The following is a 26,693-nucleotide window of genomic DNA, read 5'->3' as shown; positions in this document are numbered from 1 at the left end:
TACATTATTGAGAGAGTGGCATTAAAATCAACTATTATTATAGAACTATTTCTTCCTTTAATTATGTCAATTTTTGTTTTATATAGTTTGGTGGTCTTTTAATAAGTATGTAAATGTCTATAATTGTTATATCTTGGTGGTATGTTAAACCTTTTATTAATATATATAATGTCCTTCTTTATCTCTTGCAACTTTTTCTGATTTAAAGTCTATTTTGTCTGATATTAGTATAGCCACCCCTGATTTCTTTTGGTTACTATTTGCATGGAATCTTTTCTTCAACCTTTCACTTTTAATCTGTTTGTGTCTTTGGATCTAAAGTGAGTCTCTTGTAGACAGCATATAGTTGGATCATTTTTATATATATATATATATATATATTCTACCAAACCAAAGTTATACTAGCTTTTAGACTAATAATTATTATTTGACATATTGGTTTTTTTAAATCATGTAGAAAACAAAAAGAGTTATAAACCATTATTACAATAATACTAGCTTTTATAATTACTCAAGTATTTACTTTCATTGATAATCTTTATTTCTTCATATGGATGCCTGGCTTTGTTATTGTTTAGTGTCTTTTCATTTCACCCTATAGGACTCCCTTGACCATTTCTTACAGGGCACATCTGGTAATGAACTCGATCAACTTCTGTTTACATGAGATGTCTTAATTTTTCTCTCACTTTTGAAATACTGTTTTGCTTAATACAGGATTCTTGGTTGACATTATTTTTCTTTTAGTATTTCGAATATACTGGCCCACTGCTTTCTGGCCTCCAAAATTTCTGATGAGAAACTTGCTGATAATCTTATTGAGGATCCCTTGTATGTGAAGAGTCACTCTTGATGCTTTCAAGATTCCCTCTTTATCTTTCAAAAGTTTGATTATAATATGTCTTGGTGTGGGTCTCTTCGAGTTCATCTTACTTGATGCTCATTGAGCTTCTTGGATCCATGTCTTTCATCAAATTTGAGAAGTTTTCAACCATTGTTTTTTTCAAATATTCTCTCTGGCCGTTTCTTCTTTAATTTTTTTTTTTTTTTTTTTTTTTTTTTTTTTTTTTGAGATGGAGTCTCACTCTGTCACCCAGTCTGGAGTACAGTGGTGCAGTCTCAGCTCACTGCAATCTCTGCCTCCCGGGTTCAAGCTGTTCTCCTGCCTCAGCCTTCTGAGTAGCTGGGATTACAGGTGCACACCACCACACGCAGCTAATTTTTGTGTATCAGTAGAGATGAGATTTCACCACGTTGGCCAGGCTGGTCTCAAAGTCCTGACCTCAAGTGATCCACTTGCCTTGGCCTCCCAAAGTGCTGGGATTACAGGCGTGAGCCACTGTGCCCAGCCTTCTCCTCTGTTCTTCTTCTGGGACTGCCACAGTGTATATTTGGTCTGCTTGATGATGTCCCACAGGTCCCTTAAGCCTCTTCACTTTTCTTCAATCTTTTTTCTTTCTGTTCCTCACACTTGATAATTTCCGTCATCCTAACTTCAGGTTTGTTGATTCTTTCTTCTGCCTACCCAGATCTGCCTTTGAATCCCTCTAGTTAATTTTTTATTTCGGTTATTGTACTTTTCAGCACCAGAATTCCTTTGATTTCTTTTTAGTTTTTTTTTATCCTTATTAATATTTCCATTTTGTTCATATATTGTTTTCTTGACTTTCTCCGCATCTTTAGTTCTTTGAGCTTCCCCACCCCCCCCCCCCCACCCCCCCCCCGAGATAAGATCTTGTTCTGTCAAGGTCTTCACACTACCCAGGCTGGAGTGTGGTGGTGGGAACACGGCTCACATCAGCCTTGACTACCCAGACTCAAGTGCTTCTCCTGCCTAAGACTCCAGACTACGGGTGCATACCACCACACCCAGCTAATTTTTAAACTTTTTGTAGAGATGGAGTCTCACTGTGTTGCCCAGGTTGGTCTTGAACTCCTGGGTTCAAGCAGTCCTCCTGCCTTGGCCTCCCAAAGTGATAGGGTTACAGGAATGAACCACCACACCTGGCCTGAGCATCTTTAAGACATTTGTTTTAAAGTCTTTATCTAGTAGGTCTGCATCAAGTCTTTTTCAGGGACAGTATCTGTTGATTTATTTTTTGTTAATTGAATATGCTGTACTTAACTATTTCTTCATATGCCTTGTGATTTTCTTTTGAAAACTGGACTTTTAAATCTAATATGGTAACTCTGGAAATTAGATTTGGCCATATCCCTAAGGTTTGATGGGGGTTTTTTTTGTTTCTTTTTTTCTGAGACAGGATCTCACTCTCTTGCCAAGGCTGGAGTACAGTGACACAGTCATGACTTACTGCGGCCTCGACATCCTGGATTCAAGCAATCCTCCTCCCTCAGCCTTTCAAATAGCTGAGATTACAGTTGTATGCCACCACACCCAGCTAATTTTTTATTTTTTGTGGAGATGGGGTCTTGCTATGTTGCCCAGGGTGGTCTCAAACCCCTGGGCTCAAGCAGTCATCCTGCCTCAGCCTCCCGAAGTGCTGGGGTTACATGCATGAGCCACTGTGCCTGGCCCAGTTTTGTTTTTGTTTTTGTTTTTGTTATGTAGTCTGTCTCTTCCAAGGATCTGCCTGAGACATAAACGAAAGGTCTTTGCTCAGTCTGCATCTTTCCCTGGACATGCACAGTCACTTTCTGATTTTACCTCTATATGCAGTTGCTTTTGAATGTCCTAGTCTATTTATTTATTTAGAGACAAGAGTCTCTCTCTGTCACACAGACAGGTACAGTGGCACCGTCTCAGCTCACTGCAACCTCTGCCTCCTGGGTTCAAGCATTTCTTCTGCCTCAGCCTCCCGTGTAGCTGGGATTACAGGTGCCCGTCACCACACCTGGCTAATTTTTGTATTTTTAGTAGAGACAGCATTTCACCATGTTGGCCAGTCTGGTCTCGAACTGCTGGCCTCAAGTGATCTGCCCACCTTGGCCTCCCAAAGTGCTGGGATGACAGGTGTGAGACACCGTGCCTGGCCATAAATGTCCTAGTCTTAATGTCTAACTCCCAAAGGGGAAAAAGAAAGAAATGAAGGAGAGGAAATAGGGCACTGGCCCTATAAATCCTTGCAAGATCACTTCAGCCAGAGGAGGGGCTTAAAACAATGGAGTGGGGGTACAAAAATGGCCACCCGCTTCTCTGATACTTGGAACAGGATCTTTTTTGCCCACTGTGGCTCCAACAAACTGTGTGCAGGGCTGCTTGCTGTAGGATTAGTGGATAGGTGGGTGCCACTGTGCTAAGAGCTGAAATTGACCAACATTTATAATAATTTATTATCCAAGCCTCTTCTGGAAGTTGTGAGCATTCAGTAGACTCCAGGGTTTCTTAAGAATCACATGAGACAGATTCTACCAATGCATTGGTTGTCTAGGTGGGGAAACAGATTTCTGGTGGCTTCTAACTCCACCATCTTCTCAGAATCTTCTCTAGTTTGTGATTCTTACTTGAGTCAGGATCTGTATGACATTTTGGCAGTTTATTACCTGGCATCAAGATGTTCCAGGCTCACCTTGTGAATTTCCTGTCTTAAATCTAGAATCAATTTTTCTCTAAGAAACCCTAATTCCATTGAGTGGGAAATGATATCCAGAATCTAAGCACTTCGGGGTATGCTTTGCTACTTGGTGAATCTTTACCGTTATGATTTGTTGATTCATTACAAAAAGCACATACTTTCACCTCCTTCCTGTCTTCCCTTTTTGGGGGTCACTATTTGAGTTGCCCCCACAGCTTACTCTTTTGTGGATGTGTGGATTTGTTTGGATTGTTTTTCCAAATTGTTTTATTTTGGACTAATTCTGTTGCTGTGCCGTCAAGTTCACTAATCTTTTTATTCTACAGTAATCTGCCATTTATTCCATCCAGTGTGTTTTCATCTCTCACATTGCACTTTTTGTCTCTGGAAGCTCATTTTCAGTCCTTTTTTTTTTTTTTTGAGATGGAGTCTCCCTCTATTGCCCAGGATGGAGTGCAGTGGCGTAGTCTTGGCTCACTACAACCTCTGCCTCCTGGGTTCAAGTGATTCTCCTGCCTTAGCCTCCTGAGTAGCTGGGACTACAGGTATGCGCCACCACACCTGGCTAGTTTTTTATGTATTTTTAGTAGAGACGAAATTTCACCATATTGGTCAGGCTGGTCTCGAACTCCTGACCTCGTGATCCGTCCACCTCGGCCTCCCAAAGTGCTGGGATTACAGTCATGATCCACCGCGCCCGGCCCATTTTCAGTCTTCTAAAAAATACCTTTCATATCTCTACTTAATTTTTTGAACATATGGAATACAGCTATAATAACCATTTAATGTCCTTGTCTAATTCTAACATCTGTGATGGTTCTGAGTCAGTTTCACATGATTGATTATTTTAATTTCGGGTATGTTTTGTTGCCTGGTGATCACATTTGTAAGTTTTACCTTGTTGGCTACTGGATGTTTTGTATTTCTGTAAATCTTCTTGAGCCTTGTTGTGGGATGCTATTATGTTACTCGGAAAGTGTTTTATCCGTTTAGATTTTACTTTTATGATTTGTTAGATGGATCCAAAGCATTGCTCAGTCCAGAGCTAATCATTCCCTCTGCTGAGGCAAGACCTTCTCAAATATATCCTACCCAATACCCTGTGACTGAATTTTTCTAGTCTCTTTGCTGGGAACAGGCACTGTTCCAAGCCCTATGCGAATGCTGGGCATTGTTCTCTATAATCCTTTAAGATGTTTTTTTCTTCTCTGCTTCTGCTAGTTTCCTCACACACATGTGCTTTGCTGAATCCTTAAAGGGGTGGGCCCCCTCTGCAAATCTCCAAATTTCTCTTTCTGCAGCTTTCCCCTCTCTGGTACCTTGTTCAGTGAATTATAGCTGCCTTGGTCTCTCCAGACTCAGCTCCCATTGATTCAACTTGTGGAGTCTACCTGGAAAGCCTCAAGGCAATAAGATGGGGCAGTCCCAGGGTTCAGCTCTTGTTTCTTTTTTTCAGGAACCACTGTACTTGTTGTCTGATGTCCAGAGTCTTCTGTTGTTTCTGTATTTGGTCTATTTGAGTATTGTTTTTTCAATAAGATAAATCCAGTCCCTGTTACTCCATCTTGGCTAAAGCAGAAAACTTGATAGGTGCAAGGTTTTTTGTTTGTTTGTTTGTTTTCTTTCTGAGACAGGGTCTCACTCTGTCACTCAGGCTAGAGTGCAGTGGCATAATCTCTGCTCACTGTAGCCTTGACCTCCTGGGCTCAGGTGATCCTCTCACCTCAGCCTCCCGAGTAGGTGGGACTACAGGAACACACCACCACACTTGGCTAATTTTTGGATTTTTCTTATGGGGATGGGGTTTTACCTTGTTTCCCAGGCTGGTCTCCTTGAACTCCTGGGCTCAAAGGATCCACCTATCTCGGCCTCCCAAAGTGTTAGGATTACAGGCATGAGCCACCATGCGTGGCCCTTCATAGGTTTTATATTTAAGAATTTGCCAAGCAGTTTTCCAAAGCACGTGTACCATTTTAGACTTCCTCCTAGCATAATACAAGAGTTCTAATTGTTGGACAACCTCACCTACATTTGGTGATGTTTAGTTTTTTTGTTTGTTTGTTTGTTTGTTTGAGACGGAGTCTCGCACTGCTGCCCGGGCTGGAGTGCTGTGGCCGGATCTCAGCTCACTGCAAGCTCCGCCTCCCGGGTTCACGCCATTCTCTTGCCTCAGCCTCCCGAGTAGCTGGGACTATAGGCGACCGCCACCTCGCCCAGCTAATTTTTTTGTACTTTTTAGTAGAGACGGGGTTTCACCGTGTTAGCCAGGATGGTCTCGATCTCCTGACCTCGTGATCCGCCCGTCTCGGCCTCCCAAGATGTTTAGTTTTTTTATTTTAGTCATTTATTAGTTTGAGATGCTATCTTATTGTAATTTTGTTTTTTGTTTTTTTCTTTTTTTGAGACGGAGTCTCGCTCAGTCGCGCAGGCTAGAGTGCAGTGGCCAGATCTCAGCTCACTGCAAGCTCCGCCTCCCGGGTTTACGCCATTCTCCTGCCTCAGCCTCCCGAGTAGCTGGGACTACCGGCGCCAGCCACCTCGCCTGGCTAGGTTTTTGTATTTTTTAGTAGAGACGGGGTTTCACCGTGTTAGCCAGGATGGTCTCGATCTCCCGACCTCGTGATCCTCCCGTCTCTGCCTCCCAAAGTGCTGGGATTACAGGCTTGAGCCACCACGCCCGGCCTCTTGTTGTAATTTTGATCTGTGTTTGAGGTTGTCATGTACTCTTAATTTTAGGTAATTTGGAACATTTCTTTTATGAAATTGCCTTTTTTTATTATTTATTTAAGAATCCAGGCTAGTTGTTTTATGCCACCTTAGTTTGGATTTGTTTGACTGTTCCCTCATGATTAAATTCAGGTTAACCATGTTTGTCAAGCATACTACATGGATTATGTTTTAGTCTTCTCAGTATATTGCATTAGAAGGCACATGATGTGAATTTGTGCTTATCATTGGTGGTAATAAGTTTGATCACTTGGTTAAGGCAATGCCTTCCAGATTTCCCAGTTGTTAAGGTACTTTGTTCTTTTCGTAATTAATAAGCAGTCTGTGGAATGATATTTTGACACTGTGACAATCCTTTTTCCCAACAGTCTTTCACATGTCGTTTTAGTATTCACTGATTCTTATCTGAATCAGTAATAGTATATACTATAGTGATTGTAAAATGGTGATTTTCTATTTCTGTAATCCCTTATGTATTTATTATTTGGCTTTCTTCTCTAAAGAAGATGTTTCTCTTCCTCCTGCCTCCACACTTACTTTCAGATCAGTGTGGACTTGTTCTGTTTTCAATTCATATATTAACTCGTAATTTTATTCTTTAAAATGGTCTGGCCGGGTGCAGTGGCTCACACCTCTAATCCCAGCACTTTGGGAGGCTGAGGCGGGTGGATCACGAGGTCAGGAGTTCGAGATCAGCCTGGCCAATATGGTGAAACCCTGTCTCTACTAAAAATAGAAAAATTAGCCCAGCATGGTGGTGCGCGCCTGTAGTGCCGAGGGGCGGAGGTTGCAGTGAACTGAGATAGTGCCACTGCACTCCAGCCTAGGCAACAGAGCGAGACTCCGTCTCAAAAAAAAAAGTCTCCACATGGCTGGTGACATCCTTTTCAAGATGGCTCCTGTTTCTTCCTGACATATTATTTGTTGGAACAGCAAGGTGTTGCAAGTTTACCCTGTATTTTTCCTGTGTTGGATTTGGTCATTTTTCCAAGGAGCTCAGGCTTTCCTTTAATGCAGAATCTTAAAGTCTGAGCACTAGACCATTACTATATATATATGTCTTGACTTGCATGTAGAAGCTAGTGGGGGTGGAAGACATCAAGATACTACTAAAATCCCTGTTGTGCCCTGCCTGCACAATTTTAGACTCAGAATATTCCTACTGTGTGGTGTCATCAGGTTGTTCATACATAAGGACAACACATGGTGGCGCTGGAATCAAGATTAGTTTTGTAAACTGCAGAGCATTAAGCAAGTTTCCTATTTAAAAAAAAGTTGGCATTTACATTTTTGAGGTTTAAGTCTTTCTTGTACATTCGTGTCTTCTATGGTTAAAGAATGATTTGTTTTTCTTTGCTTTGAAACTGTGAGAGTGAGAATTTTTACCCCGGACACCAATTTTGATATTAGGGAAGAAACTAATTTACCTAATCAACAGCTTGAGCCTAGTGCTTTCTTTCACTATTTGCATATGTAGGTTTCACTTTTTCTTTTACCATTGAGTGTTTTAATGTACATAATAATACTGATAAGCCAACTGCCCACAATTTTATGTTTCATGGACGCTTTCATTGACTATAGCATTAGACTTTGAAATTTTAGAATATTGACATCTACATATTTATTCATTCAAGCTCTGTAACTTTTTATACTGAAAGAAAACAATACATAATATTTTAATGGGTGGAATTCACAGCTTGTCTTGCCCTGTTCTTCTTTTGTGCCTTTTTTTTTCCTCCTTAATGAATTCCTAGATATCTGCATGGTATTTGAAGTTTTGGGGCATCATCTGCTCAAGTGGATCATCAAGTCCAGTTATCAGGGGCTTCCACTGCCTTGTGTCAAAAAAATTATTCAGCAAGTATGTATCTTAGTCTTGACTTTGTAGTGATTTTTTAATATTCTTAAAGTGTTAGGAGTTTATTTTTTCCAATAGAATTTTTGTTTTAAGGCCGGGTGCAGTGGCCCACGCCTGTAATCCCAGCACTTTGGGAGGCCGAGGCGGGCGGATCATGAGGTCAGGAGATCGAGACCATCCTGGCTAACACGGTGAACGCCATCTCTACTAAAAATACAAAAAATTAGCTAGGCGTGGTGGCGGGCGCCTGTAGTCCCAGCTACTCGGGAGGCTGAGGCAGGAGAATGGCGTGAACCCGGGAGGCAGAGCTTGCAGTGAGCCGAGATTGCAACACTGCACTCCAGCCTGGGCAACAGAGCGAGACTCCATCTCAAAAAAAAGAATTTTTGTTTTAAAAAGTAAGTTATTGGCTGGGCACACTGGCTCACGCCTGTAATCCCAGCACTTTGGGAGGCCGAGGCAGGCAGATCACCTGAGGTCAGGAGTTCAAGACCAGCCTGGCCAACAATGCGAAACCCTGTCTCTACTAAAAATACAAAAATTAACCGGGCATGGTGGCGAGCACCTGTAATCCCAGCTACTCGGGAGGCTGAGGCAGGAGAATCGGTTGAACCCAGGAGGCGGAAGTTGCAGTGAGCCGAGATCGTGCCACTGTACTCCAGCCTGGACGACAGAGCAAGACTCTGTCTGAAAGATTTAAAAAACTTAATTTTAATTGCTAAAATTAAATATTTCATTCAACCTTTAGAGTTTATTGTGCTTATTCTGTTTTTAAATGTTACAGCATAAGTATTTTCGCCTAGGTTTGCCTCCTATAATAATTAGAAAGGGAAGCTGAGGTTCCTAACTTGGGAACATTGGAGCCCTTATCCAGAAGTTCTGGTTGCAAATAGTAATTTTACATGAATAGATAATTGCTATGTCAGATTATTGCCATCTCTTTATACAGCATGATTCATGGGAATTTTCTAATTTTCTAAAGAGCCTTCAATATACAGTGTAGAATTTTACCATCAGGAAAATTTTAATACTTCAAGGGGCAAAAATTTGTTTGGATAATATGTCCTGGAAAGAGCTCCAAACTGGGCGCAAGAGACCTCAGTTCTTCATCAATGAGGAAATTTGAATTAAAGATATCTAAATCTCTGTCATCACCTACATTACAACACTTAGAGGGTGTGTTGAATGTTTATTCTGTCTTTGCAATGTACATAGTTGAAGAATATCTCCAAATAGAATTAGCTTTGTAAAGCATTGAAGAATTTTTTATTGTAAACAAATTCTTGCCTTTTTCATAGTTTAATCTTTCTGAGGGCCGGGCGCGGTGGCTCACGCCTCTAATCCTAGCACTTTGGGAGGCCCAGATGGGTGGATCACGAGGTCAGGAGATCGAGACCATCCTGGCTAACATGGTGAAACCCCATCTCTACTAAAAATACAAAAAATTAGCTGGGCATGGTGGCAGGCTCCTGTAGTCCCAGCTACTGGGGAGGCTGAGGCAGGAGAATGGCGTGAACCTGGGATACGGAGCTTGCAGTCAGCCGAGATCGCGCCACTGCACTCCAGCCTGGGCAACAGAACGAGACTCTGTCTCAAAAAAAAAAAAAAAAAAAATCTTTCTGAGAAAGTTTTTTTGTGCTTTTTTTAAAAGGTGCTTTTATTCTCTATAGAAAACGCTACCATATCTTTTTTTTTTTAATGTCCTGTTATAATCTCTTGCTTATCCAGAAAACCTGTATTTTGTATTTGCAAGTCTGCCACTCTATTTCCATTCAGGTGTTACAGGGTCTTGATTACTTACATACCAAGTGCCGTATCATCCACACTGACATTAAACCAGAGAACATCTTATTGTCAGTGAATGAGCAGTACATTCGGAGGCTGGCTGCAGAAGCAACAGAGTGGCAGCGATCTGGAGCTCCTCCGCCTTCCGGATCTGCAGGTATATTTTCTTTTAGGGACTTTGCTTTCATTAGAAGTTAAAAGAAATTTCTATTTTTATTCTGTTACCAGGGAATTAAACACTACTTAATCCATTTCAATAATAACATATTTAAGAAATATTATCAGCTTCCAAGAGACACTCTCACTGTTACTTCCATAGGGGAAGGAGAAAACTAGATATTGTTGTGTCTTTGTGTTGTAGCTTATAAAAGCTGGTGTGTATTGTTTGAAAATATTTTTTCTTATTTGATGATTTTTGAAGTGTTTACCTCTTACTGTGATCACACATGCTCATTTATAGGACTGGTAGTCTATAGAGGGACAAGATGACATTGTTATTAAGAGTTTGGGTTTAAACACTGGAGTAGACACACTTGGTTTGAATTTGGGTTTCATGCTACACTGAGAAACCTTAGCTGAGTTATTTTGCTTTATTTTCCCTCCACTGGGAATTATTGGGATTAAAAGGTAAAGCAGTTAGTAGTGTGCCATACAGTATTATATACCAAATAAATTATGGGACCAGGCACAGTGGCTCATGCCTATAACCCAACACTTTGGGAGGCTGAGGTGGGAGGATCATTTGAGCCCAGGAGTTTGAGACCAGGCTAGGCAATATAGTAAGACCTTGTCTCTACAAAAATTAAAAAAGGTAGCCAGGCGTGGTGGTGCATGCCTGTAGTCCAGTTACTCAGGAGGCTGGGGCAGGCTGATTGTTTGAGCCTAGGAGGTCAAGGCTGCTGCGAGTTGTGATAGTGCTACTGCACTCCGGCCTAAGCAACAATGTGAGACCCTGTCTCAAGACATAACATTAAATAAATAAATATATAAAGGCTGCTTTATGATTTTTTTTTCTTTTGAGATACAGATTTTAGTTTTAGTAGTGTCACTTTTTAGGAACTTGTTTGATTCTCAAGTTGAAGTATTAGTTATTTACTTCCTTTAAAAAGGAAGACTAAAGAAGGGGGAAATGGGGAGTTGGTTGTTAAATGGATGTAGTTTCTGTTTTACAAGATGAAAACATTCTGCAGATGCTGTTATACAACAGTGTGAATAGTGTTAAAACCACTGAATGTACACTTATCCAGGGTATAAATTTTTATTATGTGTTTTTTGTTTGTTTGTTTGTTTTTTTGAGACGGAGTCTCGCTGTGTCTCCCAGGCTGGAGTGCAGTGGCCGGATCTCAGCTCACTGCAAGCTCCGCCTCCCGGGTTTACGCCATTCTCCTGCCTCAGCCTCCCGAGTAGCTGGGACTACAGGCACCCACCACCTCGCCCGGCTAGTTTTTTGTATTTTTTAGTAGAGTCGGGGTTTCACCGTGTTAGCCAGGATGGTCTCGATCTGCTGACCTCGTGATTCGCCCATCTCGGCCTCCCAAAGTGCTGGGATTACAGGCTTGAGCCACCGCGCCTGGCCTATTATGTGTTTTTTTAACCAGAGTTATTATACAAATATTTTTAAAAGAGGAAGACTGAAGATCTGCCTTCCAGCTAAGCTACAGTTATCCATGACATGCTATAGAGCAAATTACTATAGCTCTTGATGTCACCTAGACTCCCCTTTTAAAACTGACAGATTCTGGATAGCATTTGAGGTGAAGAGGTTGTTGCTTGTCCCTTTCTATTTAAAGCGGTGCATGGGAATGGAAAATAGGTGATTTTAGCAGCTTTAGTCGTGGAAACCAGAAATGGGAACTTGGTTCTTTGCACTTACTGATGCTACCTTTTTTTTTTTTTAAGTTTGGCAATTTCTGTTATGCATTATTTTCTTTAAAAATGTTAACAATAATATGGCTTCTGCTTAAGTCGTTTAAAAATAATAGTTTTTTCTGCAATGTAGACTACGTAAGAAAGACTTCATTCTGGTAGAGTGTTTTATCTGAGCCTTAGTTTATATTGCCTGATGAATGCCAGAATTCTTACTTGATTTTCTTTTCTTTTCAGTCAGTACTGCTCCCCAACCTAAACCAGTAAGTATAAGGTGTTTCTATATCTAATTTTGATCTATGGACTACAGGCATGGGTTCTTCTGTTGTGGATGGTAATAGTTTGTTTCAAGTTTGAGAACCAAACGGAAAAAAAATTCCTGCGCTTCTATAATTTTCTCTAGTAAATTCCCATGCACCTTCATCAAATTTGTACTGGTGAGGCCTCTAAAAAATTTGAGTTTGAATGTAAACCAGCCCCACAGACTGCTCAGAAGACCACACTTTGTTATTTATTCTGTTTTTATTTGGGTTTATAAGAGTATCCCACATCTTTTAATTTAATGAAAGACTTAAGTGCTATGTTAGGGAAAGATTTGTGAAATTTAATTAGGAAGTAATTAAAGTTAACAACTATCTCCAACTGGGGGTAATTAATTAGCTACCTGAAGGCTTTATCTGTTTGTAATCTCCGCCCAGGCTGACAAAATGTCAAAGAATAAGAAGAAGAAATTGAAGAAGAAGCAGAAGCGCCAGGCAGAATTACTAGAGAAGCGAATGCAGGAAATTGAGGAAATGGAGAAAGAGTCGGGCCCTGGGCAAAAAAGACCAAACAAGCAAGAAGAATCAGAGAGTCCTGTTGAAAGACCCTTGAAAGAGAACCCACCTAATAAAATGACCCAAGAAAGACTTGGTATAAATAGAACACAAAAATTACTTTACAACACACTTTAACGTTAATTTATCATTGCTATATAATACAGTGGTTTCATACATACAACATATCTCTGGGGGTATCTTTATAAGAATATGGATCTTGTCATAAATGTTAGGCAGGTAATATTTAAATGTAATTTGTAACTTCTCTCAGGAAAGGGAACATAGATTTCATTTAACAATTGGGTAAAAGTAAGATCTTGGCCCTTCCAGAAATAGGTTTTAGATGTTTAGTCATGTTTTTATGTCACTCAATATAAGTTCTAGAAAATGTTTTAATCTTGTGAGAAATGTTTCTGTTCTTTCACTCACACACATATGCATACATCTTTTTTTGTTCGTTTGTTCCTTAGAAGAGTCAAGTACCATTGGCCAGGATCAAACACTTATGGAACGTGATACAGAGGGTGGTGCAGCAGAAATTAATTGCAATGGAGTGATTGAAGTCATTAATTATACTCAGAACAGTAATAGTGAAACATTGAGACATAAAGAGGATCTACATAATGCTAATGACTGTGATGTTCAAAATCTGAATCAGGAATCTAGTTTCCTAAGCTCCCAAAATGGAGACAGCAGCACATCTCAAGAAACAGACTCTTGTACACCTATAAAATCTGAGGTGTCAGACACCATGGTGTGCCAGTCTTCCTCAACTATAGATCAGTCATTCAGTGAACAACACATTAGCCAACTTCAAGAAAGCATTCGGGCAGAGATACCCTGTGAAGATGAACAAGAGCAAGAACATAATGGACCACTGGACAACAAAGGTACCTATGCAGCTATACTTCCTCAGCACTCCTTCCCTGCACAACACAATCATAGATTTCTAGACTAAAAGTATCATTGTTTATGTGGCAGAGCTTTTTAATTCTAGAAACTCAAGGTGTTGCTCTGCTCTTTTTGTCTTAGAAAAATGTAAGTTGTCTCTTGGGTATTGCTCACTGTCTTACCTTGGAGAACTTCATTACTCATTGAGTATTTCTCTGTTCATTGAATAGTCTTATTGATGATGCCTGTTGTCTGTAGGAAAATCCACGGCTGGAAATTTTCTTGTTAATCCCCTTGAGCCAAAAAATGCAGAAAAGCTCAAGGTGAAGATTGCTGATCTTGGAAATGCTTGTTGGGTGGTAAGTTAAACTTGTCTCAATGGTGTTTTGAAGTGACTGGGAGAATGAATGAGAATTTGGACTTAGTTATGCAAAACATCTGTAATTCTATACCCAGATTGACACAATACTTCAGTGAATATTTTTTCACATTTAAAATAACCTTTTACTGTGGAAAAGTTTAAATATACTTACGAAAGTAGAAAGAATGGTAATGGTGATCATGAAAAGTCCTTCTGTTACCCCACCCCACTCCGGATACCCATTACCCAGATTCAGTAATCTCAACTTCTGGCCAGTCTTGTATATATATATTTCATTATTAACTTTTAGACACTCAGTGTTTATGTTCATACTCCCCTACTCCCATTTTCAAAATGATGACTAACTTATAAATTGTAACCTCCTTTTAATTCACTTAACATATTTTGGACACTTTGTCAGCCAAAAATTTAAATACAATTCAGTTCATTACATAGTTTCCCTAGTACACTTTAATCTATGTATTTTTGACAGCTCTTTGTGATGAGACTCTGCACACAAATCTTTGTATATTTTCTTTTTTTTTTTTTTTTTTTTTTTTTTTTGAGACGGAGTCTCGCTGTGTCGCCCAGGCTGGAGTGCAGTGGCCGGATCTCAGCTCACTGCAAGCTCCGCCTCCTGGGTTTATGCCATTCTCCTGCCTCAGGCTCCCGAGTAGCTGGGACCACAGGCGCCCGCCACCTCGCCCGGCTAGTTTTTTGTATTTTTTAGTAGAGACGGGGTTTCACCGTGTTAGCCAGGATGGTCTCGATCTTCTGACCTCGTGATCCGCCCGTCTCGGCCTCCCAAAGTGCTGGGGATTACAGGCTTGAGCCACCGCGCCTGGCCTAAATCTTTGTATATTTTCTTAGGACATGTCCTAGACATAGAATTGCTAAGTCAGAAGTTCCATGATTTCTAAAAGGGCTTTATGATGTATAGTGTCATTTAACTTATTTTTAATTATTCTTAATGACATGTAATTACAAATAATTGTATTTTTTTTATGTATAGTGTCATATTACACTCTAGAAAAGATACATCAGTTAGCCGGGCATGGTGGCTTATGCCTGTAATCCTAGCACTTTGGGAGGCAGAGGCGGGCAGATCACCTGAGGTCAGGAGTTCGAGGCCAGCCTGACCACATGGAGAAACCCCATCTCTACTAAAAATACAAAAAAATTAGCCGCGCGTGTTGGCACATGCCTGTGATCCCAGCTACTCTGCAGGCTGAGGCAGGAGAATCACTTGAACCTGGGAGTCAGAGGTTGCGGTGAGCCGAGATTGCACCATTGCACTCCAGCCTGGGCAACAAGAGTGAAACTCCATCTCAAAAAAAAAAGAAAAGAAAAGATACATCAGTTATTCTACCTTTAACAACTCAGAAAAGTATTTTCTTCTATGATCTTCAGGCTAAATAGTGGAATCTCATTTTCATTGGCAAATTATTTATACTGTTGTTTTTTACTATGTACTAATAAGAAAGTGTTTTAAGGTTTTTTTGTTTGAGACAGAGTCTCGCTCTGTCACCCAGGCTGGAGTGCAGTGACACAATTTCAGCTCACTGGAACCTCTGCCCACCGGATTCAAGTGATTCTCCTGCCTCAGCCTTCTAAGTAGCTAGGATTACAGGCGTGCGCCACCATGCCCTGGCTAATTTTTGTATTTTTAGTAGAGGAGGGGTTTCACCATGTTGGGCAGGCTGGTCTCAAACTCCAGACCTCAAGTGATCTGTCTGCCTCGGCCTCGCAAAGTGTTGAGATTACAGGCATGAGCCACCATGCCTGACCAATGTTATTTTTAATGGACATCTTTTTAAAATCTATGATAGAATGATTCACACATAAATGACAGTACTCAAAGAACCATATGCTTTTAAATGGGACATGGTTCAGACCTCAGAAGGATCTTATTTCCCATATTGATTCTAGAATACTGTGATAACCTTTTAGAAAAAACAGCTTAGCACTGACTGATAAGAATGTGGAGCAGCTTTCCAAGTAATTAGAATTACTCCACTACGCTATCATCTGGGTCCGGGTCACCCTGGATGACTTCAGTAGTGACTGCAATAGCTTCTTCACTTTCTCTCTTCTGCTGACCTTGCTCCCCATAGACTGTTGGCAACACATCTATCAGAGTGATACTCTTATTTTTTAATTTGTACATGTTCATGAGGTATAAGTGCAGTTTGCTAGGTTGATATATTGCATTGTGGTGAAGTCAGGGCCTTCAATGGACCCATCACTGGAACAGTGCACATTGTAACCACCAAGCAACCTCCCTTCATCTACCCTTTCACCCCACCCTCTGAGTCTTCATTGTTCATCATTCCACACTGCCTCCATGTGGACACATTATGTAGCTCCCACTTACAAGTGAGAACATGTGGTATTTATCTTTGTTTGAATTGTTTCAATTACGATAATGGCATCCAGTTCCGTCCATGTTGCTGCAAAACACGATTTCATTTTTTATGGCTGAAAGGTATTGTGTACCATTCCATACCACATTTTCTTTACTCCTAGAAACTTGGGTTGATTCCACAGTTTTTATTATGAATAGTGCTGTGATAAACATACAAGTACAGGCATCTTTTTGATATGATTTATTTTCCTTTAGGCAGATACCCAGCAGTGGAACTGCTAGATCATGTGGTAGTTTTATTTTTTGTTCTTTGAGAAATGTACATACTACTTTCTTTCTTTTCTTTTTTTTTTTTTTTTTAAATGGAGTCTCACTCTGTTGCCCAGGCTGGAGTGCGGTGATGCGATCTCTGCTCACTGCAGCCTTTGCTTCCCAGGTTCAAGTAATTCTCCTGCCTCACCCTCCCGAGTAGCTGGGACTACAGGCATGTGCTGCCACGGCCGGCTAATTTTTTGTATTTTTAGTAGAGACGGGGTTTCACCATGTCGACCAGCATGGTCTTGATCTCCTAACCTCGTAATCTGCCTACCTCGGACTCCCAAAGTGCTGGGATTACAGCCATGAGCCACCACGCCTGGCCTTTCACACTATTTTCTGTAGAGATTGTGCTGATTTTCATTCCCACCAAGAGTGTATAAGAATTCCCTTTTCTCCACATCCTCTCCAACATGGTTTTTTTTGGTTTTTTTTTTTTTTTTTTTTGTATTTTTAGTAATAGCCACTCTGATTGGTGAAAGATATCTCATTGTGATTTTAATTTGCATTTCTCTGCTGGTTAGTGATAGTGGACATTTTTTCATGTATTTGTTGGCCGTTTGTCTTCTTTTGAAAAATCTCTATTCATGTCCATAGCCTACCTTTTAATGGGATTATTTGGGGTTTTTTTTTTTGTTGAGTTGTTTGAGTTTCTTGTAAATTCTGGATGTTAGTTCCCTGTTGGGTCATATAGTTTGCAGATATTTTCTCCCATTTTGCAGGTTGCCGTTGACTCTTGATTATTTCTTTTGCTGTGCAGAAGCTTTTTTGTTTAAGTCCCATTTGTCTGTTTTTATTTTTGTTGCCTGTGCTTTTGAGGTCTTAGTCATAAGTATCAGGTCTTATATTCAAGTCTTTAATCGGTCTTGAGTTGATTTTTGTGTATGGTGAGTGATAGGGATCTTTTATTCCTCTGCATATGCCAGTCCAGTTTTCCCGGAACCATTTATTGAAAAGGATGTCTTTTCCCCAATGAATGTGCTTGTTGACTTTTCAAAGATCAGTTTGCTGTTAAGTATGTGGCTTTATTTCTAGGTTCTCTATTCTGTTCCATTGATCTGTGTATCTATTTTAATACTAATACATGCTGTTTTGGTTGCTATAACCTTGTATAATTTAAGTCAGATAGTGTAATGCTTCTAGCTTTTTTCTTTTTGCTTAGGATTCCTTTGGCTGTTTAGATTCTTTTCTTGTTCCATATGAATTTTAGAATTGTTTTTTCTAATTCTGTGAAAAAATGACATTGGTATTTTGAAAAGAATTACATTGAACCTATAGATTGCTTTGGATAGTGTGATTGTTTTTAAAATTTTTTTAAATTTTTAATGGGTGCATACTAGGTGTATGTATTTGTGGGGTATCTGAGATGTTTTGACACAGGCATGCACTGTGAAATAATCACATCGTGGAGAATGGGGTATCCATCCCCTTAAGCATTTATCCTTTGTGTTGTGACAATCTAATTATACTCTTTTCATTATTTTTAAATATATAATTATTCACTATAGTCACCCTGTTGTGCTATCAAAGAGTAGATCTTATTATTTGTAAGTAATTTTTTTATACCTATTAATCATCCTTGCCTCCCCACTTCTCCCACACTACCCTTCCCAGCCTCTGGTAACCATCCTTCTACTCTCTGTATCCTTGAGTTCTATTGTTTTGATTTTTAGCTCCAACAAATAAGTGAGAACATGTGAAATTTGTCTTTCTGTGCCTGGCTTATTTCACTTAACATAATGATATCCAGTTCCATCCATGTTGTTGTAAATGACAAGATCCCATTCTTTTTATGGCTGAATAGTACTTCGTTGTGTATATGCACCACATTTTTTTATTCATCTGTTGATGGACACTTCGGTTGCTTCCAAATCTTAGATAATGTGAACAGTGCTACAACAAACATCAGAGTGCAGACATCTTTTTTGTATACAGATTTCCTTTTGTTTGATTATATACACAGTAATGGGATTGCTGGATAGCTCTATTTTTAGTTTTCTGAGGGACCTCCAACCTGTTCTCCATGGTGGTTGTAACCAGTTTACATTCCTACCAACAGTGCATGCAGGTTCCCTTTTCTCCACATCCTTGCCAGCATTTGTTACTGCCTGTCTTTTGGACATAAGCCATTTTAACTGGGGTGAAATGCTCTCGTTGTAGCTTCGATTTGCCTATCTCTGATGGTCAGTGATGTTGAGCACCTTTTCACGTGCCTCTTTGCCGTTTGCATGTCTTTTGAGAAATGTCTATTCAAATCTTTAGCCCATTTTTTGATCAGATTATTAGATTTTTTTCCTATAGAGTTGCTTGAGCTCCTTATATGTTCTAGTTATTAATCCGCTGTCAGATGGGTAATTTGCAAATATTTTCTCCCATTCTATGGGTTGTCTCTTCACTTTGCTGATTGTTTTCTTTGCTGTGCAGAAGCTGTTTAACTTCATGTTATCCCATTTGTCCATTTTTGTTTTGGTTGCCTGTGCTTGTGAGGTATTGCTCAAGAAAATTTTTGCCCAGACCAGTGTCCTGGAGATTTTCCCAAATGTTTCCTTATAGTAGCTTCAAAGTTTGAGATCTTAGATTTCAGTCTTTAATCTATTTTGATTTGATTTTTATGTATTATGAGAGATAGGAATTGAGTTTCATTTTTCTGCATATGGGTATCCAGTTTTCCCAGCACCATTTTTGACTGTCTGTATCTTGAAAAGTTGCTGTAGTTATTTTTGATTGGTTGATCTGTCTTTCTACTTAGGGTAAGAGTAGTTTACACACTACAGTTAACGGTGTTATAATATTCTGTGTTTTTCTGTATATTTACTGGTGAGTTTTGTATCTTCACATGATTATTTATTGCTCATTAATGAGTTTTTCTTTCTGATTGAAGAAAGATTTTCTTTCTTTAAGATTTCTTGTAAGGACGGGTCTGGTATTGATAAAATCCCTCAGCTTTTTTTTTTTTTTAATCCCTCAGCTTTTGTTTCTTGTGGGAAAGTCTCCCCTCCCTCTCCCCAGTATTTGCCTGGGGATCAGTGGGCCTCCTGTATCTGGATGCCTTAACTCACTTGTTAGACTTGGGAAATTTTTATCTACTATTTTCTTAAAGAGGTTTTCTAAACTTAAAAAAAAAATTATTTATTCATTTAATTAATTAATTATTATTATTATTATTTAGAAACAGGGTCTCTGTTGCTTAGGTAGAAATGAAGTGGTGCCATCATAGCTTGTTGCAACCTTTAACTCCTGGGCTCAAGCAGTCCTCCTGCCCTAGCCTCCTGAGTAGCTGAGACTACAGGCACACACCACCAGGCTCAGCTAATTTTTTTTTATTTCCTTATATTTATCTGACTAGAATATTTCAGAGGACCTGTCTTCAAGTTCTCAGATTCTTCTGCTTGTTCTAGTCTATTATTGAAGCTTTCGAATGTGTTTTGTATTTCCTTGAATAAATTTTTTATTTAATTTATTAATTTATTTGAGACATCGTCTCACTCTGTCACCCAGGCTGGAATGCAGTGGTATGATCACAGCTCACTGCAGCTTCAATCTCCTGGGCTCAAGCGATCCTCCTGCCTCAGCCTCCTGAGTAGCTGGGACCCCAGGTGCATGCCAACACACCTATCTACTTTTTTTTGGTAGAGACAGGTCTCACTATGTTGCCCAGGCTTGTCTCGAACTCCTGGGCTCAAGCACCTTAGCCTCCAAAAGTGCTAGGATTACAGATGTGAGCAACTGTGCCCTGCTTCAATGAGTTTTTTAGTTTTAGAATTTCTGGGGTTTGTTGTTGTTGTTAAGATATCTGTCACCTTGGTAAATTTCTCATTCAAAATCTTGAATGGATTTTCTGATTTCCTGGTATTGATTTTCAGATTTCTCTTGCATCTTATTGAGCTTCTTTAAAATTAATATTTTGATTTATTTGGCATTTCAAGGGATTCTTTTTTGTTGGGATCTGTTGCTGGACAATTGTTGTGGTCCTTTGGTGCTGTCATATTTACCTGTTTATGTTTTCTGTGTCTTCCGTTGATATCTGCATGTTTGTTGCAGTAGTCACTTGTTTCAATTTTTTTGAAATTGCTTTTGTAGGGGAGAATATTTTTCTGAAGTTGTATATATGTTGTTGGTTAAGTAAGATACTTGTTGATTTTGATTTTGGGTACCTCTGGTAATATGGTTTTTGTATAACTTTTTTGGCAGTACACAGGGTCAGGGGTATCTGCAGTTTCCTCTGTGGCTTAGGGTACAGTTTAGGTTGTAGTGAGGTTTTGCTGGGGACTTGTATGCCAACTGAGCCAGTCTTTGGACCCTGATGGTGGCATTAGTGGGCTCAGTGTTCCTGTTTTTAGGCCCCAGAGCAGTTTACGTTGGTTCCCGTGTTAATGGGTCTTGGAGGGGTGAATTCTTGGGTCTCTGACTGGATATATGAGCAGGTTCTCAGGCCCCTGGGCAGTTGGTATAATGTAGGGGATGGCAGTTAGAGTGGTGGAGCAACCCGCTGGGACCCAAGCAGTCTGTGTTGTTGTTGTTGTTAGCTGTGATGGGTTGGAGGGGGCTAGTCCCTAGTTTTACAGCCGCTCATAGCAGGGCAATGGATATGTTCCTAAGTGTGCTTAGAGAAGCTTGGTCTCTGCTGTCTGTCTCCCAGCTGGGTGGCAGTTGCAGCCATGTTACCCAAGGGCAGCGCATAGCCCAGCTGTAAACTCGCAAAATGGTGCCAGCTGTTGGTCTGTGACTGAAAGGGTAGGTTCCCTCTCAAATGAACAGCGTGGGCAAGAAACTGTGGGGAGTTACGGTACACTCAAGTCTCAGTCTCACAGAAGCCTGTTTTCTTAGGTATGCATAGGAGAGCCTGGTTTCCCTGTCCCTCCTCAGCCAAGTGGTAGCTACAGCCAGGTCAGCCCGAAAGGGCAAGGCACAACCTAGCATTAAACTCTCAAAATAGCACTTTATACCTGGGACCAGAGAGGGGAGGGTCCCTCTTAGGCCAGCAGCATGGGGAAGGCGCTGTGGGGAATGTGGTCCACTCACATCTTGGTCTCAAAAGCAGCCCATGGCAGGGTGATAGGGACCCTCCCGGGAGTGCATGAGAGTGCCTAGCCTCCCCTCTCCTTCCTCAGAGCAGTAGAGTGACAGCAGCTGTGTCTGCAGATCCCTGGTATCAAGGCTGTCAAAATGGCACCCAGCTGAAGCCGCTTAGACTCAGATGCCTGTGGCATTCTCTGTGGGTTCCCTTTTTGGAGCAACATCTGTCCAAACTTTAGGCAGTTCTGTATGTCAGGCCCGAGGCCCTAGTTGGTTCAGGGTTTCTCCCATAACCAAGGTCATAAAACCCATTTTCAGAATGTGGAATGCTGGGGATTTCTCTCTTACTGTATGCCCATGCCAGCTTCCTCAAACCCTTTCCTTCTGGTGCTTCCTATCACTTCTCTGGTGAATCCTAGCATTCTTTCCTGGACAATCTGTTCAAAATGTGGGTATCTTCTGACTGTTCTGGTTCCTTTCTGTGGATGAGGCACATACTACCTGTGTCTAGTCGGCCATTTTAAATGTAAGTCAAATCATATATTCTCTAAACTTTGCAGTGGCTCCCTTCAGAATGAATACCAAAGTCCTTACCATGGCCCACACACCACCAAGCAAAGAGAACTTACTCTTCCTTCTGCTTGGAATCCTCTTCACGTACAACTCCTTCATTTTCTTTAAGTTTTTACCCAGATATCACTTATCAGGGAGATCTTCCCCCCTAAACACCTAATGTAATTAACAAACCCCCACTCTCCAAACACTTGTACCTTTATCATATTCACTCATGTATTTGCCTACTCTTCCTTTCTCCCTGTAACTTTTTTTTTCTCCACAACACTTAACACAACCTAATATTGTATGTTTATTTGCTTAATAAGCCTCTCAATAGAATGTACATCATATCACAACAAAGTTTTTCTGGTTTACTGCTGTATCTATATTTAGTACTTAGAACAGTGCCTGGTATATAGCAGGTACTCAGTAAATATTTTAGCAAATAAATTGTGGAGAAATGTATTGACTGTAACAAATACCACACTGTACAAACATCAAATGCCAGTTTCCTGTCCACACCATGTTTCGGGCTCCTGTGCCTTTATGTTTGGAACACCTTTATGTGTGTTTTCTTACCTATGTGGCACACTTTTCTTTATTCCGGTAGAGTCTTCTGTTACTTACATCACAACAGAATTAATCTCTCTTCAACTTTTATAACAAGTCTACTCTGTTAATTCATTCCCACCCTGTGATAACCCATTAGTCCATTCGTGAAGGCAACCCCTCATGACCCAGCCACCTGTTAAAGGCTTAAAGGTCCCACCTGCTAGTAGTACTGTGAACATCGGACATGAAGTTTCAATATTAGTTTCAAAGGGGACAGACATTCAAACCATAACAGTGTCTCTGCATTTAAAATGACTGCGTTCTTGGCTCACGCCTCTAATCCCAGCACTTTGGGAGGCCGAGGTGAGCGGATCACGAGGTCAGGAGATCGAGACCATCCTGGCTAACACAGTGAAACGCCGTCTCTACTAAAAATACAAAAAAGAAATCAGCCGGACTTGGTGGCAGTCACCTGTAGTCCCAGCTACTCGGGAGGCTGAGGCAGGAGAATGGCGTGAACCCAGGAGGCGGAGCTTGCAGTGAGCCGACATCACACCACTGCACTCCAGCCTGGTTGACAGAGCGAGACTCCGTCTCAAAAAAAAAAAAATGACTACGTTCTTTTCACCCATTCACTCATTCAGCAAACATATTGGCACATACTCTGATGTAGGCATTAGGGCACGGTGGTGAACAATACATGTGTGTTGCACCCCATTGGATTCAGATTGGATCTCACTTCTTGATCTCTTCAGCACATCAGCATCTGGCATTCAGTAATGGAATTTTACATAATTTTTAATGAGCTGTATTATTAAAAATACAGTCAACTTTTGAACAACGTAGGTTTGAACTACACAAGTCCACTTATACACAGATTTTTTTTAACCAAACAAGAATGGAAAACAGTATTTGAGGAATGTGAAATGCACATATATGGAGGGCTGGCTTTTTGTATATTTGAGTTCTGGGCCAACTGTGAAACTTGAGTGTGCACAGATTTTGTTATGCTCAGGGAATTCTGAAACTAATCCCCGAAGTACACTGAGGGACCACTGTACTAAGTTTTTTATTCTTTTTTTTTTCTTTTTTTTTTTCCTTTTTTGCTTATCAGGCATGCATTTATTTACACAGTGAGGGAGACAGTGAGTTATTGAAGCTTTTATTTAAAAATCTGCCTACTTCTTTCACCAGTTTTTCACTCCCCATAACAGTATTTACCTTTATATCACTAATAACAGGTTATATTACTCCAATTTTGTTTTCAGTGTTACATATTATTTTTTTCCTCCTGGAAAATGGGACTTATCTAGCATCACAGCACAAATTCCTCATTTCCCCAATGTAATCTAATTTTTGGCTACATGATCATTCCATGTTTATATCATTGAGACTCTAATGCTATCCTCAGCTGAACTGAGCATATATTGTGGTTCCTTTTCCTTTCTGAACCTTTCCATGGTTTCATTCCGTTCTGAAACATGTTATAAAACATAACATGTTTCATTTGCTTAGTTTTCTTTGTGCTGTTGATCACTTAATTCAATCCCATACTTTTACCCAGTGTTGTAAATACACTTTAATATGTACAGATACATTGAGTGTTCTTTCTACTATTATCTTTCTAAAGCGCTCTGTCCTAGAACCTGGAGTCTTCTAATCTCTGTTCATCTGATTGGGTTGCCCTGTAGGTCTGCTACATTACTGTCATTGGGATTTCCCTTCACCACCATCCTGGAGGTTTATTATTTTCTCTATATATATCTCTATATATCCCCTGTTTTCTGTGTCTCCTATCTTTCTTGGTTTATGTCATCTTTTTTGTAGAGTACATGCAACATGCAATAGTTTCCTGAGAAAGGGTATGAGATTGGGTGGGGGAAGGGTAGGATTTGCACATCTGATAGTCTTTATTCTGCTTTCACACTCAGTTTCCTGTGTAGAGAATTCTAGGTTAGAAAACATTTTCTTTCAGAATGTCGTTGCTCCATTGTTTTCTAGTTTCCAGTCTTGATGGTACTAAAGACCGATGCCATTCTAATTCTTAATCTTTATATGAAACCTTTTCCCCCAGTGGAAGTCTGTAAGATAATTGCATAGTGATGTGCCACACTCAGCCTGTTTTCACCTCTCATACTAAAGATTTGATGTTCACTTTCAACATTGAAACTCTGATTGTTTGGTTTTGAATCTTAATTTTTTTTTTAAGTGACAAAGTGTCACAGTTAAAAAGAGTAATCTTTCAGAAAGCCATATTTATGAATGAAAATAAAATGTATGTACTTCAAAATCTGGTGTAGGTGCAGTGGCAGGGTTGGGATACAGTTGAAAATAGACTGGCAATGAGTGGTAATTGCTTTGTGACACTAGTATAATAAATGGCATGGGGTTCATGATTCTTTCTACTTTTGTATATATTTGAAATTGTCCATAATAAAAATAAATGAATAATGAAGGCAAAAAGAAGCTTATGAGTCATATACAGGAAACAAAATTCAGTTATTCAAATGTGATAGGAAAATGTGGAAGACGATTCTCTAATCCTATTGCAATTTAAAAACAGGGAACAGTGTTTGTGAAAAGAGGAAATTACCCAGAGAAAGCTTCAGGTAGAAAACTAGACCAGGGCTTCAAAGGGTACTAGATGAAATTTGACCAAAACAGCAAAAAGTACTCTAGGTAGAACATCAACATCACCAATAAAGGCATAGAAAGATACTTATTAAAGACAAGTATAGTAAATTGCAAGGTTAAAGAGTTTGGATTCCTTGGTGTGGTAGCTCACGCCTGTAATCCCAGCACTTTGGGAGGCCAAGGCGGGTGGATCACTTGAGCCCAGGAGTTTTGAGTCCAGCATGGGCAACATAGCAAGACCCCATCTTTACTAAAACAATTTTTAAAAAGAATAAAGCTGTTGTTGTTTCCTAGGCCTGTGTATCTATATTAAGTTTAGGCTCATTTGTTTGTAAAAATAATTTGGAGTAGCTGTGTGTAAGGCAAAGGATTGTTGGAGCTAATAACATAAAAATGCTGTTTAAGAAATAAGCAAAGTGAGAACTTTGGTTTGGGAAAAACTTCAGAGAGTTTATTTCCATCTTCATTGTTAAGCAGTATTGACTTGTTACTTTTTCGAATGAAGTTTAAAATGTTGTTTCCTTCGTTTTCTCAGCACAAACATTTCACTGAAGATATTCAAACAAGGCAGTATCGTTCCTTGGAAGTTCTGATAGGATCTGGCTATAATACCCCTGCTGACATTTGGAGCACAGCATGCATGGTAATGTTTTTTCCCCTTGGCTTTCACTTGTTAAGTGGTACATATCTTGCCCTGTTTGCTAATTTCAGTAAACCAGCAAATTAACTAGCAGAAAAGAACGTAACACAGATGACTTACCATAGGAATTCTAAATTCTATGTCTAGAGAGGTCCGAATTCAAAAATCTGTCTGGCATTTCATTTGGTTACTGCCAAGTTCCTGTTAGGTGAAGGAACCAAATGTTTCTTACTACAGATTGTTGGGGGGAACAATAATGAAAATAACTACTAAGAGGTGTTGTTGGTTTTGATTAGGAGATGATTACAAGTATCTTTGCATTTTTAGCACTCATCTGTTTTCAGATCAAAGAAACCCCTGGAAACTGCTTCATTTTGTACAATTCTGCAGCTCCTCAGATATCTTTGTAGCTCCCAAGATGTGAAGTCCAATCATTCATAGATTCGTAAATGGCTATTTAGCCCCCGGCAAGCAACTATTCCAGTGGTCAGATTTAGTTGATCATAAATGATTTCCTACTAATAGCCTCATGTTGGAATGTGTTACATTGTTTCTTAAAATGTATTATACTCCTTAATATCTTTAATCACCATAATTTCTAACCATGTTTATTTACTTGTTTCTCTTCTATGTTGTAAGCCCCATACTGTCAGGAATCATGGCTGTTATGTATAACTGTCTGGATTCATTGCCTGACACATTTTGAGTGATCGCTTACAATGTAATTCCGATGCTAACTACCCAGAGTTATCGCAGACTTCATAGGTTAAGAGCATG

General features: G+C 39.9%; 1 protein-coding gene across 3 annotated transcripts in view; it reads left to right on the top strand.

Moving 5' to 3' along the window:
* SRPK1 (SRSF protein kinase 1) overlaps nucleotides 1–26,693 on the top strand; it is a 93,959-nt gene that overhangs the window by 41,440 nt on the left and 25,826 nt on the right. For all 3 annotated transcript variants that reach the window (XM_010389668.2, XM_010389667.2, XM_030928422.1), the window contains 7 exons: nucleotides 8,015–8,121; nucleotides 9,895–10,060; nucleotides 12,007–12,032; nucleotides 12,468–12,681; nucleotides 13,058–13,477; nucleotides 13,737–13,837; nucleotides 25,812–25,919. In XM_010389668.2, coding sequence (XP_010387970.1) covers nucleotides 8,015–8,121; nucleotides 9,895–10,060; nucleotides 12,007–12,032; nucleotides 12,468–12,681; nucleotides 13,058–13,477; nucleotides 13,737–13,837; nucleotides 25,812–25,919 — 1,142 coding nt within the window. The remainder of the gene's footprint in view (nucleotides 1–8,014; nucleotides 8,122–9,894; nucleotides 10,061–12,006; nucleotides 12,033–12,467; nucleotides 12,682–13,057; nucleotides 13,478–13,736; nucleotides 13,838–25,811; nucleotides 25,920–26,693) is intronic.

This window comes from Rhinopithecus roxellana, chromosome 4, assembly GCF_007565055.1.
Source record: "Rhinopithecus roxellana isolate Shanxi Qingling chromosome 4, ASM756505v1, whole genome shotgun sequence".
NCBI classification, from domain to species: Eukaryota; Metazoa; Chordata; class Mammalia; order Primates; family Cercopithecidae; genus Rhinopithecus; species Rhinopithecus roxellana.
Note: the sequence above shows the minus strand (reverse complement) of the source record. Positions and strands in the feature narration are given on the sequence as shown.